The sequence below is a fragment of the Clupea harengus genome, chromosome 23 (genome assembly GCF_900700415.2).
Source record: "Clupea harengus chromosome 23, Ch_v2.0.2, whole genome shotgun sequence".
In the NCBI taxonomy this organism is placed as follows: Eukaryota; Metazoa; Chordata; class Actinopteri; order Clupeiformes; family Clupeidae; genus Clupea; species Clupea harengus.
Window position 1 is genome coordinate 8,024,224 of NC_045174.1, and position 17,098 is coordinate 8,041,321.

A 17,098-nucleotide genomic window follows, 5' to 3' on the forward strand; every position below is an offset into this window, starting at 1 on the left:
TGTGAGTGTGTGTGTGTGTGTTTGCGTGTCTGTGTGTGTGTTTGTGTGTGTGTGTGCGCAAGTGTGAGGAGGTCTAGAGGGAGGAGACAGGTCTGCAGAAGGGCAGGCAGGAGGCAGAGGGGGAGAGGAAAGAGAGAGAGTGTCTGTGTGTGTGTGTGTGTGTGTGTGTGTCTGCGTGTGTGTGTGACACGAGAGAGGGTGGGAGACAGAAACAAATAGAGAGCGTGTGTGAGTGAGCAGAGGCAGTCACAGAAAGACAAGGGAAGGGAGAGAGAGAGAAAGAGTGAGGAGAGAGTAGAGAGAGAGGAGAGAGGGGAGAGAGAGAGAGAGAGAAAGAGTGAGGAGAGAGTAGAGAGTGAGTGCGTGAGTGAGTGAGTGAGGGAAAGAGAGCGGAGGCTCCGAGAGAGAGGGAAAGAGACTAAGTGACTTTTGTGTGTCGGTGGAGCAGTCGAGGAACACCATGACCCGGATCCCAGCCCTGCTGCTGCCCCTGCTGCTGCCCCTGCTGCTGCTGTCCTGTCCGGGGACGCTGGCGGCGCGCACGGCCGACTTCCAGCACCACCGCTACGAGGAGATGGTGCGGGCGCTGTTCGCCGTGCAGAGCGAGTGTCCCTACGTCACGCGCATCTACAGCATCGGCCGCAGCGCGCAGGGACGCCACCTCTATGTGCTGGAGATCAGTGACAACCCGGGCATCCATGAAGCACGTAAGTCCTCACCAATGCCAGGTCCCTCCTGGAGCTCCGTACAGTCGGTTATTCTACCGCTGTGTGGGATTCACTGGAACTCCTCAAATGTATCTCATGCTTTGGAATGTGGCACGCAGCAAAGCATCTGTACTAAAAGAAAGATTTATAATATATAGTTTATATTGATATTGATAGGATATCAATGAGATCACATGCATTATTTGCTGTCCATAGCCTGCTGTTGTGGTTCCTGTGTAACTATAGTGCCACTATGGAGAGATAATATCTTACAAGATTACTATTATAAGTAATCTACATGTGTCGATTCAGCTTTCAGTTATGAGAACCTATTAGCTATTAGTCATGGCAGTTCCTTACATACTATTTTAAAAGACGTTCACAGTACAGCAAATGCTATTTGTTAGTCTCTCATTGTGCTGTTTGTGCATGTAGGCTAATGCAGACACAGAGTATACTAGGCAAAGTACACTAGCTAGAGTATACTAGGTGACATGGCTGTAAGAATGATTTTCTCAGAGGGTTTTTCCCCCTACTTTAACCTGGCAGATGAATTCATACAGGCTATGACACCCAGTAATGAAGGATATGAAGCGCAGAAAAGCATTTCCTCGCTGTTTCCACACACGTCTTTTCATAGTACACAAGGTGTTTGATAGTGTCTGTGAAAAAGTAGGCTAGTGTAAGTGTGCACCTTCGAAGACCATTGCTCCCACTAACAAACAATTCAGTAAGTTGCATATAATGTGTGTGTGTGTGTGTTAGAGAGAGAGATAGAGAGAGAGTGACTACTGGTTGCCCAAGCCCAACATTGCGTAGGATGGCGGTAAAGTATTTCTCTGAGGATGCTTGTCTGTTTTTTTTTCCGGGGGAACTGGGAGTTGTTGGCTGGCTAGGCTGTGTGATGGGTTAAACCGTAGGGGTTTGGCAAGCGATGTGAGGTTTTCTCCTGGTTGGGCCCCGGCAAGGTTGCGAGTCTGTTGCGTGTCAGCGTGATTTATCAGGCAGAGATGGCTCTACGCTGGCTTACATAAAGGTGATTCATGCCGGGGAACGGAGTATGAGGGTTTTTCAGTGCTGCAGACCCAGAGTATAAACACCTCCCCCAGAATCTGGTACTTAGAGGCACGGAGAAATTAAGGAAGAGAGAGAGCATGAGAAGTCTGTTAGGAAGAGAAAGTAATTGTGAGAGGTAGGGGGAGGGAGGGGAGAAGAGAGAAAGAAAGTGAGAAAGGACGAGAGGGGGAGAGAGAGAGGGAGGAAAAGAGACTGAGAAAGAAGGAGAAAAGGAGAGAGAGAGTGAGGGAGAGAGAAAGAGACTGAGATAGAACGAGAGAAGAAAAGGCAGGCAGTCTGAGAGAGAGAGAGAGAGACAAGAGAGAGTGCCAGAGAGAAAAGTGAGGAAAACCGAGTGATGGAAAGAGAAATAACCGTCTAGCCCTGGGCTTATTTTTCTCACCCGTTCGCCTAAGCTCCTAACCTCCGCCTGACAGATGCGCATCAGTGCGAGGCAATTACCGCCGCTGGACCTCCACCAACGCACTCCTCCGCTGACTCGGCCCCGGCGCCTCCGATCTTCGCTGCTCGGAGGTGCCGTCTGCCATGGCGGCGGTGTTGCGTGCCAGCGGCCAAGGCAAGCATGCAGAGGGATCGCTACTCTGTCGCGGTGTGTGCCCATATAAACAACTGCATCATGTCTGCATCAGGCAGCGAAGCAGCTTCCACCGAGGGCTGTTAAGCCCTGCTGATTTATGTGTCGCTCTGTGCGTGTCAGTTCACACTTCGGCAGGACAACCTCTGTTCCATCTCCCCCGTCTCCCCCAGACACACACACACATTGCAAAAACACACAGCTGAAAAAATATCAGGGGTAGATCAAAGCAGTTAATTTCTCTATAAGACACCAAAACAATGGAGCGTGATGGAGGGTAAGGACAGATGGAGTTTCTACTCGGAACCAAATGCACAATTGATTTTCATCTTCCAAGTGGGGACTGGAAACTTGGTCCTCTGACAGCATGGTGTCCCGTTCTGCCTCCTACATAATAACAGTGTGTGTCACTGGAAAGGTCTCTCCCTTTAGCAAACTTAATTGAGCTCATCAGCTGAGATGAATAGGTGTGTACCTGATGTGCAGTACATGGTGGTGTGGGTCCCATGGAAACACAGTCTTGTAGGGACATTGGCATTCCCAATTGCTGAGACATCTGCTGAATTGCTGAAACAATTCACCATTTCGTCAAAACTACACTCACATCTGAACAACATTTTAAAACACTTCTACCACACCCCCCGGTTTGGAATTGGTTTGGGATAGTACAACACACATATTTGCAATTACAGCAATGCAAATTCCACTGAAAATGAATGCACTTAGAAAGTTTGGCTGCACTCATTGTCCAGCTTCATCATAGTCATATGAGCACATGATGAACGATGATGATGAATTTAATCTGAACCAATTTCTCTTCCTCGTCCTCCTGGTCTTCCTCTTCATTCTCATCCTCATCCTCTTGGTGCTTGTCCCCCTCATCCACCCCTCTGGTGTTTATATTGTAGGTTTAATTGTTTAATTGTTCCATAGCATATTGGCACACCAATGTCTCTTATTTATTAATTCTGCAATTCTGATCGATGTGTTTATAGTCTTGTGTCTTAGTGTTTCGACCATGAAAAAGGTGTGCTCTTTGAGCTCAGATGGTGATGCCTTGAGACTACTGTATTGATTTCATGTGTTTACTGGAGAGAGAGAGGGAAAGAGAGTGAGAGGGAAAGAGAGAGAGAAAGAAAGAGAGAGAGAATGAGAAAGAGAGAGAGAGAGAAAAAAAAACATGAGCATTCTCTGCAGGGTAGTGTGCCTTGACAGCTTAGAAACCTCATGTTCCGTCCAGACAGTATTGTTAATATGCCCGTGTGCACGCATATGTTAGTCAGTGTCTGCATGTTCATGCTTATTTAAACATGTGGGTGTTTTTCAAGTGTGTGTATGCAGACACGGTAAATGGGCATACCCTGCTGTGTGTGTGTGTGTGTTTTTGTACATGTGACACATGTGCGAGTGTGTGTGTGTGTGTGTGTGTGTGTGTGTGTGTGTGTGTGTGTGCAGCTGAAGTCTGGTCTCAGCTGTGGTATACAGTATCTGGTGTGTGCAGATAAGATGACAGCTGCCTTACATTATCTCATTAGCGGCATCAGTGCACCATGAGCCAATCACAGCCATTATGCGGCAACGTGTAATTCAATCAATCTGTGACAAACAACCACCAGGATCAAACAGCATCCTTTAAACGAGGCCTTTAATGTATTCTAATCCTCTCTGGTCTCTCATGTGTTGCCCTGTGTCTTTCACAAACCTCAAGGTGCTAAACAGTCATTACCGTTAGGAATTCATTCATCAGGAAGCACTTGGGATTGTTTTGAAGCGTAGATCGGTTTCACATTTGGCATGTTTACACTGACTCTGTTTTTCTGGGAATTATGGGTCATAAGTGATATTACACACACTGTCACATGACACCAGCCACTTGGGGGGGCTTACAGGTCTAGTACTGATAGTGAGAGTCAAGACTTTGCGCAAGGGTCATCGGAGAGGGGGAGAAAGAAAACAACGTTAAAATGAGATTCTCAGAAGGGCCTGGAAAAGGTCGTGTCAGCAGAAGAAGTGAAGAAGGCGAACGGGGGCGGAAGGGGGGGGGGCGGGGGGGTATTCCGTTTGGGCTAAAAGAGGATGTGACCCCAGTGCGGTGTCTTCTTGACCTGGGCCTTCCTGACTGTACCCCACCTAGTGTGTGTGTGTGTCGGGGAAAACATCTTTCTAAAGCACTGCTATAATTAGACCTACTGCTGGAATACGCTGATTTTTATACCTAACAGTTCTGCAGACTCTTTAACACTATGTCTTTGTTAAGTCTAATTATAGTTAAACCACACGATTGCATGTATCATAGTTTGTGTGTGTGTGTGTGTGTGTGTGTGTGTGTGTGTGTGTGTGTGTTGTAGTGGAGCCTGAGTTCAAGTACGTGGGCAACATGCACGGAAACGAGGTTCTGGGGCGAGAGCTGCTCATCCAGCTGGCTAAGTTCCTGTGTGAGGAGTACCGCGCCGGCAACGAGCGAGTCACGCGCCTCATCCACGACACGCGCATCCACATCCTGCCTTCCATGAACCCCGATGGCTACGAGGTCGCCGCCCAGCAGGTACGCTGGCCAATCAGTGAAGACGTCTCTAGTCTAAATGACAATTACACATCACAAGCAATGTTAATTTCATCTCATTTTATCTAAAAAAACTATTTGTCATCACAGGCCTATACCCAACCCTTTCTGAGTTGCTCATATATATGCATATAGGATGTCCTTGTTGTCCTTGAATCATCGTAACAACTTCACAGCTGACAATCAAAACATGAAATAGATTATACATTTTTGTATAAATTAATTTTAGCATTGTATTTTCAATTAATTACATAGACTAAAAATGGTATCCGATAGTTGCAAAAAACACCCCTCTGTGCTCAAATTGATATATTAAAGCAAGCATTTTTATAAATTCAAACTTTATTATCAAAGCTTTTAAAGTCATGAATGGATGTAATCTTCACAGAGCATGTGACTGGCCTTGTAAGCCCACTTTAAGCACTCCCTGCTTCTCATCCCTTCAAAGCTATCATGAAGAGCCAGAAAACTGCCTTTGTTTTTTTTTTATCTCAAAGCAACGTGTGTGAGTGTGTGCATGTGTCTGTGGGGGGGCAAAGCCAAATGGCTCACAAAGCCAAACCATGCTTAAAAACCCACACTGGACGCCAGTATTGGCTTCAAATAAAACCAATTTGGCTTTAAAGAGCCCATCTGGTATTCTCAATTCCACCCTTCCCCCAGCCACCCAGCACTGTTACACACACACACACACACAGACACACAGGCACAGACACACAGACACACAGGCACAGACACACACACACTAACTCACACTTCACTAGCTCATAGCACACAACTCCTTTATGCATGCACTGACAGAACAATGAAGAGATCTGATACCTTCACAGACAAAATCCATTAACATTAAATATTTGAACTAAGACCACAAAATGGAGAACAACAGCAGTGATGATCCTGTGCTGGATCTTTCCCTGATCTCCTTCACTGTGCACACTGAACATGGCCCTCCACTGTGTGTTGTGTTTTGGACAGTCGCATGGTGTCCACCACAACCTCATTTCTGTCTTCCTGTCCGGTTTCTGCCATGTGTTATCTTTCCCCTCCATCACTGTCTACTATCATCACTATTCATTATGCCCAGTCGTCTGACCAACTCTATAACTGTCTGCTCCTTCATCTCCTCCTCCATTGTTTCCCTTCTCCACGCTTTTACTTTGTGTATTCTTATCACTCCATTTATTCCACTCCGTCTTCGTCTCCGTCTCCGTCTCCGTCTCCGTCTCTGTCTTTGTCTCTGTCAGGTCTTCTCTTCCCTTGTTTCAACTCTCAGCTTTAATCCTTTCTTCTTCCCTTCTCACCTTACCCTGCTCTGTTCCTGCGTCTGTGAGGCTGTTGGAACGTCAGCTCTCTGTAGTTATACTACTCCCTGCTTTCTCTCCTTCACTCCCACCTCGTCAGTTACACTGTGTACACTCCCACTACCTCAGTTAGGGTGTGTACACTCCCACCACCTCAGTTAGGGTGTGTACACTCCCACCTCCTCAGTTAGGGTGTGTGAACTCCCACCTCCTCAGTTAGGGTGTGTGAACTCCCACCTCCTCAGTTAGGGTGTGTGAACTCCCACCTCCTCAGTTACGGTGTGTGAACGTGCATTTACACATACATGAAAGCCTTGGCACACACACACACACACACACACACACACACACACACACACACACACACACACACACACACACACACACACACACTCACACATGCAAACACATATGTTTGCAATAAAACACATAAAAACACATAAAACTACACACTAAAAACACATAAAAACACAGTACATTACATTCCTACAGATGTAGGCCTACGGTAAACAGCCACCAGGTCATTCATACTGACAGTTATTTCCCTTGCATAAATGGACACGCACACACACACACACACACACACACACACACACACACGCACACACACACACACACACACACACACACATATGCACACACACAACCACCCCCCTCCCCCCTTCGACACACACACACACACACACATCCACAAACTCCTCTCCTCTCTCCCCTAGACTAATTATACATGCTGAGGTCCTCACTAACACATGGTGGTTTTGATTCATCCTCACGTACACCCCCCTCCAGACGCCTACAGTGACCAGCGCCGGCCCCTAAGGTAGGAGTGTGGTCAGGCTTCCAGTATGCATCCAGGCCTCTGCAGACAAACAGCAGCTCAGCTTGGCACTCAACCTCCTCCTTCTCCTCCTCTTCCTCCTCCTCCTGCTCCTGCTCCTGCTCCTGCTCTTGCGGATGGGTTTTAATATAACATGTGTTTTCCATATCCAATCCAGGCACAAACAACCTACCCCTCACAGACAGAGAGATCACACCTACAAGTCACTCCTGAATTTGCTTGGACGTCTTATTCTAATGTGCCCTCACTTAATTACATTTATGTGAAAAAAAAAAATATATATATATATATATATAGCAAAGAGTGTGATTTTGTATTTTTTGTAGTATGTTTGTGAATATTTGCATTGCGTTTGCCAACCACTTCCATTTATAACTTTGCTGTGATGTTCTGTGATCACCAGGGTCCTGAGTTTAACGGCTACCTGGTGGGCCGAGGCAACTCCAGAGAAGTAGACCTGAACCGGAACTTTCCGGATCTGAACGCCCTTTTGTACTACTACGAGAAGAGCAACGGACGGAACCACCACCTGCCACTTCCCGACAACTGGGAAGAACAGGTGAGCAGCGAGACAAACAGACATTTACATTAACCTTTACATTTAGTCATTTAGCAGACGCTTTTATCCAAAGCGACGTACAAAGAAGAGAACAATCAAGCTACGAGCAATAGAGACCTAGACATCCACACAATCTGACTACTGTGCTGTTTCCAGACAGAGGTTAGTCTGGGTACAGTCATAGGAATGGGATACGTCACAGAGACCTGTGGAGAGATGCTGCTGACAGCAAACCTCTTACTGCACTATAATACATTCTTAAGTCCATGGCCCACTCAATGGGTGTCATCCTAGAAGCATTTGTTCCTTGGATACTGATAGGTGAAAATTCACCCTAGTTACCTCAGGACTCCGGAGCTGCATATAAGTATATTTATTAGACAAACAACAACAATTGCAATCGGGCTCACTCCCAGCACAAGGCTGAAAGTGAATAAATATTAAACACATTGCACAAGGTTTATATAGACAGAAGTTTAGCGTTCAGCAGAGATAACCACGTGGTGGATCTCTGACGTCCGAGGCAAGGATGGAAGTTTTGCACAAGGTCGTAAGAAGCACAGTTCGTCCCTTTTTATCACTTCTGGACTTCTTCGTTCGTGACTTCTATCACAGGAGCCGTCTTTGTTGATCTGTCTGCCGCATATGACACTGTGAACCATCGCCTCCTCCTAAAAAAGATCTTGGAGCTGACAAAAGACCTGGCACTCACAGACCTCATTGGAGCCCTCCTTAAAGACAGGCGCTTCTTTGTTGTCCTGAATAACAAGCAGAGTCGTTGGCGACAACAACGAAATGGCCTACCTCAAGGTAGCGTGCTGGCCCCACTACTATATAACATCTACACCAACGACCAGCCAATGGACCAGAACACTGAGCGTTTCATCTATGCCGACGATCTCTGTGTAACATCCCAAGAGAACTCGTTTGAAGCAGTAGAAGCAAACCTCTCCACAGCCCTATATGAGCTACTCCTCTATTACGAGCGCAACCACCTACATGCCAACCCTGCAAAGACCCAGGTCTGCTCCTTCCATCTCAGGAACTGTGAAGCCAACCGACCACTTAACATCAAATGGTCTGGAACACCACTTGAGCACTGTACCCACCCTGTCTACCTTGGAGTAACCCTGGATTGTACTCTCACCTTTAAGGAACACATCAAAAACACAAAATGCTGAAACAACATCCTACGGAAACTGACCAACTCCAAATGGGGAGCCACAGCACACACATTAAAATCTACTGCTCTGGCCCTGTGCTATTCCTCTGCAGAATATGCATGCCCTGTTTGGGAGAGGTCAACCCATGCCCAGAAACTTGACCCAGCCTTGAACAACACCTGCCGTCTGATCACTGGCTGCTTGAAACCCACCAACACAAGCAACCTGCACCTCCTCGCTTGCATTGCACCTGCTGATATTAGACGGAAAGTTGCCAGCCGAGTCGAGAAAACAAAAGCTACTAGCGATGAACGCCATCTCCTCCATGGATGTCACCCTCCAGCCCAACGGCTAAAGTCAAGAAAAAGTTTTCTCAGCCAGTTCCAGCCCCTAACAAAGTCTCGGGAAGAAACCAGAATACAACTCTGGATGGAAAAACTTGAGAATGACCCACCTCCAACTGACTTGGGAATACCCCCCACTGAAAACCTACCCCCTGGCCAAGAAGCATCATGGGCTCAATGGAAAACACTCAACCGCCTTAGAACAAGAACGGGACGATCCAAAGATGCTCTGGTCAGATGGGGCTACAAGACTGGCCCAACCACCTGTGAATGTGGACAAGCAGACCATACAATGGAGCACTGCCTTGTCTGCCCTCTACTACCTAACCCTTGCAGCCCAAAAGACCTTGCAGTATTCAACAAAAATGCAAAGGACTGTGTAAAGAAATGGGAAACTGCCATATAACTATCACGCTTCAGTGAAACGAAAAGAAGACTTCTGGTCTAAACTTGCTCTTGTACATATGCAGACCAAGTGGCACCTAATATTCTAAGTTACACACACACCGAAAAGCCATGTTCCTGCTTTCATAAGCACATGATTCATACAAGGAATATATTAATACAAGGCACTTGATTCATATATTCTTAAGTCATTAACAGTGTTTGGAAATTATCTCCATCAGATACTGATCTTGGGATGGTCATGGTCAACTAGTCGTAGAAGAAAGAAGCCCTTCTGTCGATTGTAGACGTCTAAACTGTGGGCAGAATCAGGCTAAGGCTCTTTCTTTGGCCCAGACCTGGAGTGTAGACAGAGGTCCAAAAATAGGCTCGAGAGAAAGAATGAACAGAAAGCATTTCACTAACCACGTTTGTCTTCGTGTCAAAGGGAAAAGGCTCGTGCAGCCATTGTCTGCATATTCATTTAGTCTTGTTATTTTCCACAAATCCAGACGGCCCGCTTTGGAAGCAAGGCCTAGCGTGTTTTCATGGGCAGATAGTGATCTGTTGTTAGTTTGAGATAACTAGATCCGGGGTTCATACGGTTAAGATAACAAGAGAACATTTACCCAAGCTCTTAGACGCTCAATGTGTGTGTGTGTGTGTGTGTGTGTGTGTGTGTGTGTGTGTGTGTGTGTGTGTGTGTGTGTGTGTGTGTGTGTGTGTGTGTGTGTGGGTGTGTGGGTGTGTATGGGTGTGTGTGTACGTTTGCACATGTGGGAGTTGCCTGTGTATGTTTGTTCTGTACATCCAACATGTGCACATGTACATCCATAGTGTATCTTTACTGAGTCTGTTATCAGTGCTAACCTGTGCTAACTATAAGGACAGTCTTGAGGACTGAGGTAATCAAGTGATCTTTCGTGCCGTCCCATCCCTGAGTTAAGTCTTTGTTTCGACAAGCCAACGCTGTCCAGAGTTAGCCAATCTTTTGGCAGGAGCAGTGTTCCACATGTGTGTGATAGCATATAGAACAAGCCGTGGACACAGTTTGAAGTTCAGCTCAAGGTCTGTTTGCTATTTCATCAGGAGTAACGTAAGTAGGCAGGGGTGCGTTTATTCGACTGCCAAAAGCGAACTTGCGCAATGATGCACAGAAGACGGAGATGTTATGCTGTCGTTGCTATAGAGCAATGCCACGAAACCGCTTGACATCCCTGGTATCTAATTTCTGGGGGAAAATGAACAATAATAGAAAAATGCACAGAGCATAAAACAGCTTGACCCCCCAAGAAACCATTTTGTGGAACTATCAACCACTTCCAGACTTGCTCCCTCTCTCTCTCTCTCTCTCTCTCTCTCTCTCTCTCTCTCTCGCTCTCTCTCTCTCTCGCTCTCTTTCTTTCTTTCTTTCTTTCTTTCCTTCTTTCTCTCTCTCTCTCTCTCTCTCTCTCTCTCTCTCTCTCTCTCGCTCCCTCTCTCTTGTGCCCTGAGTTAAGCAGATTGCTTTCAGACGCACTGTGATGGTCTGGCTCGTATTTTCACCCTACTCCTTATCAGGGCCTCTGTGAAAAAAAAAAAAAAACGGGGGCCGTCGGCTGCCATCGGAGTTTCCCCCGGGGCCGCCACGCAAAAGCAGTGCAGCTGGAGGGCCAGTACTCACGCTTCAAATTTCAACACACTCACACACACACACACACACACACACACACACACACACACACACACACTCACGCTTCACATTTCAACACACACACACACACACACACACACACACACACTCACGCTTCACATTTCAACACACTCACACACACACACTCACTCACTCTTCACATTTCAACACACTCCCAGAGCCTCAGTGTTCACTCACTCCCTCTCTCTCTCTCTCTCTCTCTCGCTCTCTCTCTCTCTCTCTCTCTCTCTAACAGCAGCATGGAGAGAGAGTGGAGGGGAGTGGGACAAAGGGAAAGAGGGGGAGAGAGAGAGAAATAAAGGGCAAGAGAGATAGAGAGGAAGAGAGAGAGCAAGGGGAAAGAGAGAGAGAGAAAGAGCAAGGGGAGAGAGGGAGAGAGAGAGAGATCCGCAGGCCAACATTGGCAGCACAGTGAGTAGGGGAAAAGTGATAAGGAGGAGGTTTATTCTTTTCCTGCAGGTGACTGTGAGGGAGAGAAAGAGACAGAAACAGAGAAACAGAGGAAAGACAGAGAAAGAGAGGGGGGTTGCATTTGATTGCATGGAACAATGAAAAAAGACAGTTCCTGACAGACAGACAGACAGACAGACAGACAGACAGACAGACAGACACACACACACTGTGATGCTGCTGTGTAACAGTGTGAGAGAGACAGAAAGAGAGTCGTGGAGAGAAGAGGCAGAGGGAGGCACAGCCAATCCAGGCTTCTCTTGGGCTGGGCTGGGCTGGGCTGGGCTGGGCTGGGCTGGGCTGGGCTGGGCTGGGCTGGGCTGGGCTGGGGTGGGCTGGTCGGTGGGCCGGCACATCTGCGTGAGGCTTGAAACCTGAAGCTCCAGATGAGAGAGAGGAAGCCTGGCCGTACACACAGAGCAATGCATAATAAATATCCCCACCTAGAGCACCTCCTGAACACACACAGACGCCCGTCTGTGGCGTCATCTAAGCTGGGCTTCTGAATGGATAGTGGCTGACTGCGAGTGATTTGTGTTGGCGCGCTGAAGCAAAAAGTTAAAGGGTTTGTTTTTCCCTCACAAGCTTTTTGACAGAACGTCTGACGTCACTGCTCTGATTAACACACACACACACACACACACACTTACACACACAAACACTTATGCACACGTGCACACGTGCACACATACACACACACACACACACACACACACACACACACACACACACACACACACACACACTCACAGATACAGAGCAGCCCCTTTTTCCTTTTGAAGAAGCAAATGTTGGATACAGAAGGAGAGGACAGAGGAGGGGTGGAAATGGGTGCATAGACAGAAGAGACAGACAGGGAAAGAGAGAGGGATGAGAGAGAGAGAGAGAGAGGGGGTGAGAGAGACAGAGAGAGAGAGAGAGAGAGAGAGAGAAGGAGAGAGAGGGAGAGAGTGAGAGGTACAAGTTTATGGATAGAAACTCACAACGATGCTAAAACTTCACAACTATGTGAGAATTCATAAACTCCCAAAAGTGAGAACTTCATCTTACAGACCACATACGCACAGGAGTCAACAACACACTCCAAACTTTACTCAGGAAAATCTGCCCATGGTTCAGCTCGGCTTAAAATGCCCTTTTAACCCTAGGATTTTGATGCAAATATAATGCATTGTTGAGCTGAATGCATACATGACTAATTGTTGCATAAATACAGAATTTTGATAATAGACACCAGTGTTCCATTTGCGCTTTCCCTTGAGGTGGAGCCAGAGACTATGTCGGTGATCAAGTGGATGCAGAACTACAACTTCATTCTGTCGGCGAACCTCCACGGGGGCGCTGTGGTGGCCAACTACCCCTTCGACAAATCCCGGGAGGCCCGTATCAGGGGCAAGACCACATACTCCGCCACCCCAGACGACAAGATCTTCAAAAAGGTGCTGCGTGTGAACGAAAATAAACTCTACACTATAATGACATATGGCTTTGTGAATGTTTGGGTAACGTGATCTCATGTGCATTTATTTGTCCGTCTGTCTGTGTGTGTGTGTGCGCACGCACACATGAATGTGCATGTGTGTGTCTGTGTGTGTGTGGGTGTGTAGCTGGCAAGAACCTACTCCTATGCCCACAGCTGGATGCACAAAGGCTGGAACTGTGGGGACTACTTTGATGAAGGGATTACCAACGGGGCACGCTGGTACTCCCTCTCCAAAGGTGAGAGCCCATCTGTGCTTATAGGGCTCTATAGATGGACACATAGGTATTAATCACAGACAAATAGGGTTAAATTAAACAGCATCTATTTACTCTCACCATGCCCCCAGTCACATAAACTCACATTCATTTAAGTCTGTAATAAACTATTTGAAAAATAAAACTATTGTAGCTAAATATCAAACCCTAACACTGTTTTTGCAAAGCAAACGCCTTCATTGGTGTAACATCTCATTGGGACATCTTGTATCTTCATAATGGTTGTAATCCAGCAACTGTGAAGTATAGATCAAATATTTGCTATGTTGTGAAGTCATTCCGGGGAAAAAAATACCCCCCCAATGTTGATGATTGACACAAACTGTGCGTGTTTCAACAGGAATGCAGGACTTTAACTACCTCTATAGTAACTGCTTTGAGATCACACTGGAGCTGAGCTGTGATAAGTTCCCCCCGGCGTCCGCTCTGCACAGGGAGTGGATCGGCAACAGGGAGGCCCTAATCTCCTACCTGGAGCAGGTAACAGCTCCCCCTACTGTCTTTCATGTACAATAACAGCAGCGCTGGGAGGTTATTCCCAACCGCAAAAAGCAAGCAGCTAAGAATTGATGGTGACTTTTGAACGTGATGTATCAAGTGTCTGAGACTTTCAGTGTCACACAAAGGGTACAGTACAATCTTTGATCATCTTAAAAGGTGATCCTCAAGTGTGGGCTTCATGTTCAAACAGCCTTGTCTGTTCTGCCTTTACTTCTAAAACATAACCAGACCAAGGTGATAACCAAACTACTGTGCCTGCATCAAACAGAGCCCTGCGTTCTTATGGCAGGAGGCAAGAAAAGGCCCAGTATTCTGTATGTAATCGGTAAGGCTTTGGTGAACATGTAACACCATGCCACCAAGTAAACAGATCCATACCTCCTTTGTTTTCTTGAAGCCCGATGCAAGGGCCTTTGTGTTCAGACTGGACGCTTTGAAAAAGAACAGAATTGTATGTCTACTATGTACAGACCTACTTGTGCTTTCTTAGAGGAGGAAAAAAAATACCAGTAGACCTTGATTTTGTAGCTGTGTAATTTTGTTCAGTCATACTCTACAATTTCTTTAATCAAGCTCTCGGTCAGTGCCTCAGCCAGGTCTATTGTTTGCACTCCAAAAGAGAGAGACTGATGAAAAGCCATATTTGTATATCGACTTGATATTTAAAGGATTTCTTCCTTGTTTGTGTTGGACTCCAGGTGCATCATGGGGTCAAAGGCATGGTCTATGATGAGAACAACAACCCCATCAGAGATGCGGAGGTTGCCGTGGCGGGCATAAACCATGACATGACTAGTGGTGCGTTTCCTAAATGTGTTATGAGTGAGAAAAACAAAAGCATTAGACCTCAATAGAAGAGTATAAAATCAAGTATTTCAAGCAAATCTGTTGTCTGCTACTGAGCTCTTTATTTGGTTGTTTTCCCGGATAAAACGTATTTCACCTCTCACTCCTCCTTCTCCTTTCTTTCTCAACCCTCCTCTCTATCTTTCTCTCCCTCTGTCTATCTCTCTCTCTGTCTCTGTCTCTTCTACACCTCTTATATTTGTCTGTCTTTGTCAGGTGCGGATGGGGACTACTTCCGACTGCTGTTGCCGGGCACGTACACGTTGACGGTGTCCGCCCCCGGCCACCAGGCCTCCACCAAGCAAGTGACAGTGGGTCCAGCCGAGGCCATAGTGGTAAGCCAGCACAGATGGGTCTCACCAGGAGGCCTGGGAGCTCATTAGACACTTCTCACACTTCACACGTCTCCCTCTTGGCACCCGCCTCTCTTTATCTCTCTCCCATTGTGTGCGTGTGTGTGTGTGTGTGTGTGCATGTGTGTTTGTGCGTGTGTGTGTGCGCATGTGTGTGTGTGTGTGTGTGTATTAGCATGTGTGTGTATGTAATGGTGGATAGTTCGGTGGGTGAGTGTGTGTGTGTGTGTGTGTGTGTATGTAAGGGTGGATAGTTAGGTGGCCGAGTGTGTGTGTGTACGTATGCATGTGTGTGTATTTGCGTGTCTGCGTATGTGTGTGTAAGGGTGGATAGCTGGGTGTGTGTGTGTGTGTCTTTGTATTTCTTTGTGTGTCTTTTGATTAAAGATGAGGGGTGAGTGTGTGTGTGTGTGTGTGTGTGTGTGTGTGTGTGTGTGTGTGTGTGTGTGTGTGTGTGTGTAATTGTGTCTCTGACTGCCATCGCTAATACACTAACCCGTCTCTGTCTCTCTCCCATATTTCTCTCTCTGTTGTTACAGTTGAACTTCTCTCTGAAAGCAGCACCCAAAGCGATCAACCAGAATCTGAAGAGCCAACACAGCAACAAAAAAGCTCCATCTACAACCAAAGTGTCCCTATCCAATCCTGGCCCTCGATGAGTTAGGGAAAAAAAGACATGGACTTAAAAGACATGGACTCTGTTTTTTCTCATAAACTCACACTCTTTATATGCCCACAATTTTGGGGGGTTGATTATTTTATATATTTTATTGTTTTATTCCAAACCTCAGTTTATTTGTGTAAGTATGGCAGGTCTTTTTATCAGTGTATTTTGTTAAATCTTTCGATATTTATGTGTTACTCATGAGTGTATGTGCCATGCAGTTTGGGTGGAAACAAATAAGGAAGAAAGGGAAGAGAGAGAAAGAGGAAATTCGAGCTATGGTCAGGAAAACAAACTGTTCTTTTGTAAATGTGCCACACAGACAGCCCTGTGTCTTAAAACTCAAACTAAAACTCTTTTTCTTTTAATTATTTGACATCTTACTGTACTGAAGTGGATTCATTTAGCCTGGACTGACGAACAAAACAGGAAACATTTTCCTCAAAGCTATTTCACTTACATTTTCCTTTAGAATGTGTAATTAAAATGTAGCTGGGTGTATTTCAGTTCAATCTTAGCAAACTTTCCAGACCTTTCCTCAGTTTTAGTGGAACATTGTGGTGAGTAGAGCTGGAGACATCCAACCCAGGGGTCCTCGGCGGCCATCACTCAGTTAATCTGAGCAGTACTTGAAGTCTCATCAAAGTTGAGCACTTAATGTGAATGTAAAAACCTTCATCGCATGCCTCAACCTTTTTGAGTTTTTTTTTTTTTTTAACCCCCATACATTCTCAAATGGTGCTGTTCTTCTGTGCATTAGCGATCGATCAACAAAATGTTCCTAGTGATGGCATTTTCAACATTTTGAAATTGTTTTGTCTGTGTAAGTAAAGAAAATATATATTACATACAGTTACTGCTGTCAGTGTTTACATATGCATCCAATCTTCTGAACAGTGGATATTACAGCTGCAAGAAATAATTACATGACGGCTCGGTTACCATAAATGCATTATCTAACATGAACTATCCCTGACCTTTGCTATTCATGAACCCAAAAGTAATTCCAAATGCTACATTTCATGGTTTATTGACAATGGTATCGTCCTTATCATTGTTCATCACATTAAGATTCATGAACGAACCATGACCTTTGGTATTAGTATTTAGAAACATTAATCATTAAGAGGTAATGCTTTACTTGTGTTTTATCCAGCCTTTCAGTAATGCTAAGTAAGGTCACCTCACAGCTGCCTCTCAGCGACAGTACAGTCCCAAATGTCCGTGTGTCATCATAAAATGTATGCTGAGGTTGGCTGAGCTTTGCAATAATCTTTTCCTTAAAACAATAGGTCTTCCTCAGGGCAGAGTATCCACCACTGA

At 46.0% G+C, this 17,098-nt stretch overlaps 1 protein-coding gene across 1 annotated transcript; it reads left to right on the top strand.

The window, feature by feature from the left end:
- The first annotated feature begins 316 nt into the window (after nucleotides 1-316).
- On the top strand, nucleotides 317-16,631 carry cpn1 (carboxypeptidase N, polypeptide 1). The gene is made up of 9 exons (XM_012814676.3): nucleotides 317-707; nucleotides 4,707-4,903; nucleotides 7,464-7,619; nucleotides 12,916-13,092; nucleotides 13,261-13,372; nucleotides 13,752-13,891; nucleotides 14,611-14,710; nucleotides 14,975-15,093; nucleotides 15,651-16,631. Exons 1-9 carry the CDS (start codon nucleotides 461-463, stop codon nucleotides 15,768-15,770), a joined length of 1,368 nt encoding a protein of 455 aa, XP_012670130.1. The 5' UTR covers nucleotides 317-460; the 3' UTR covers nucleotides 15,771-16,631.
- Nucleotides 16,632-17,098: the final 467 nt, after the last annotated feature.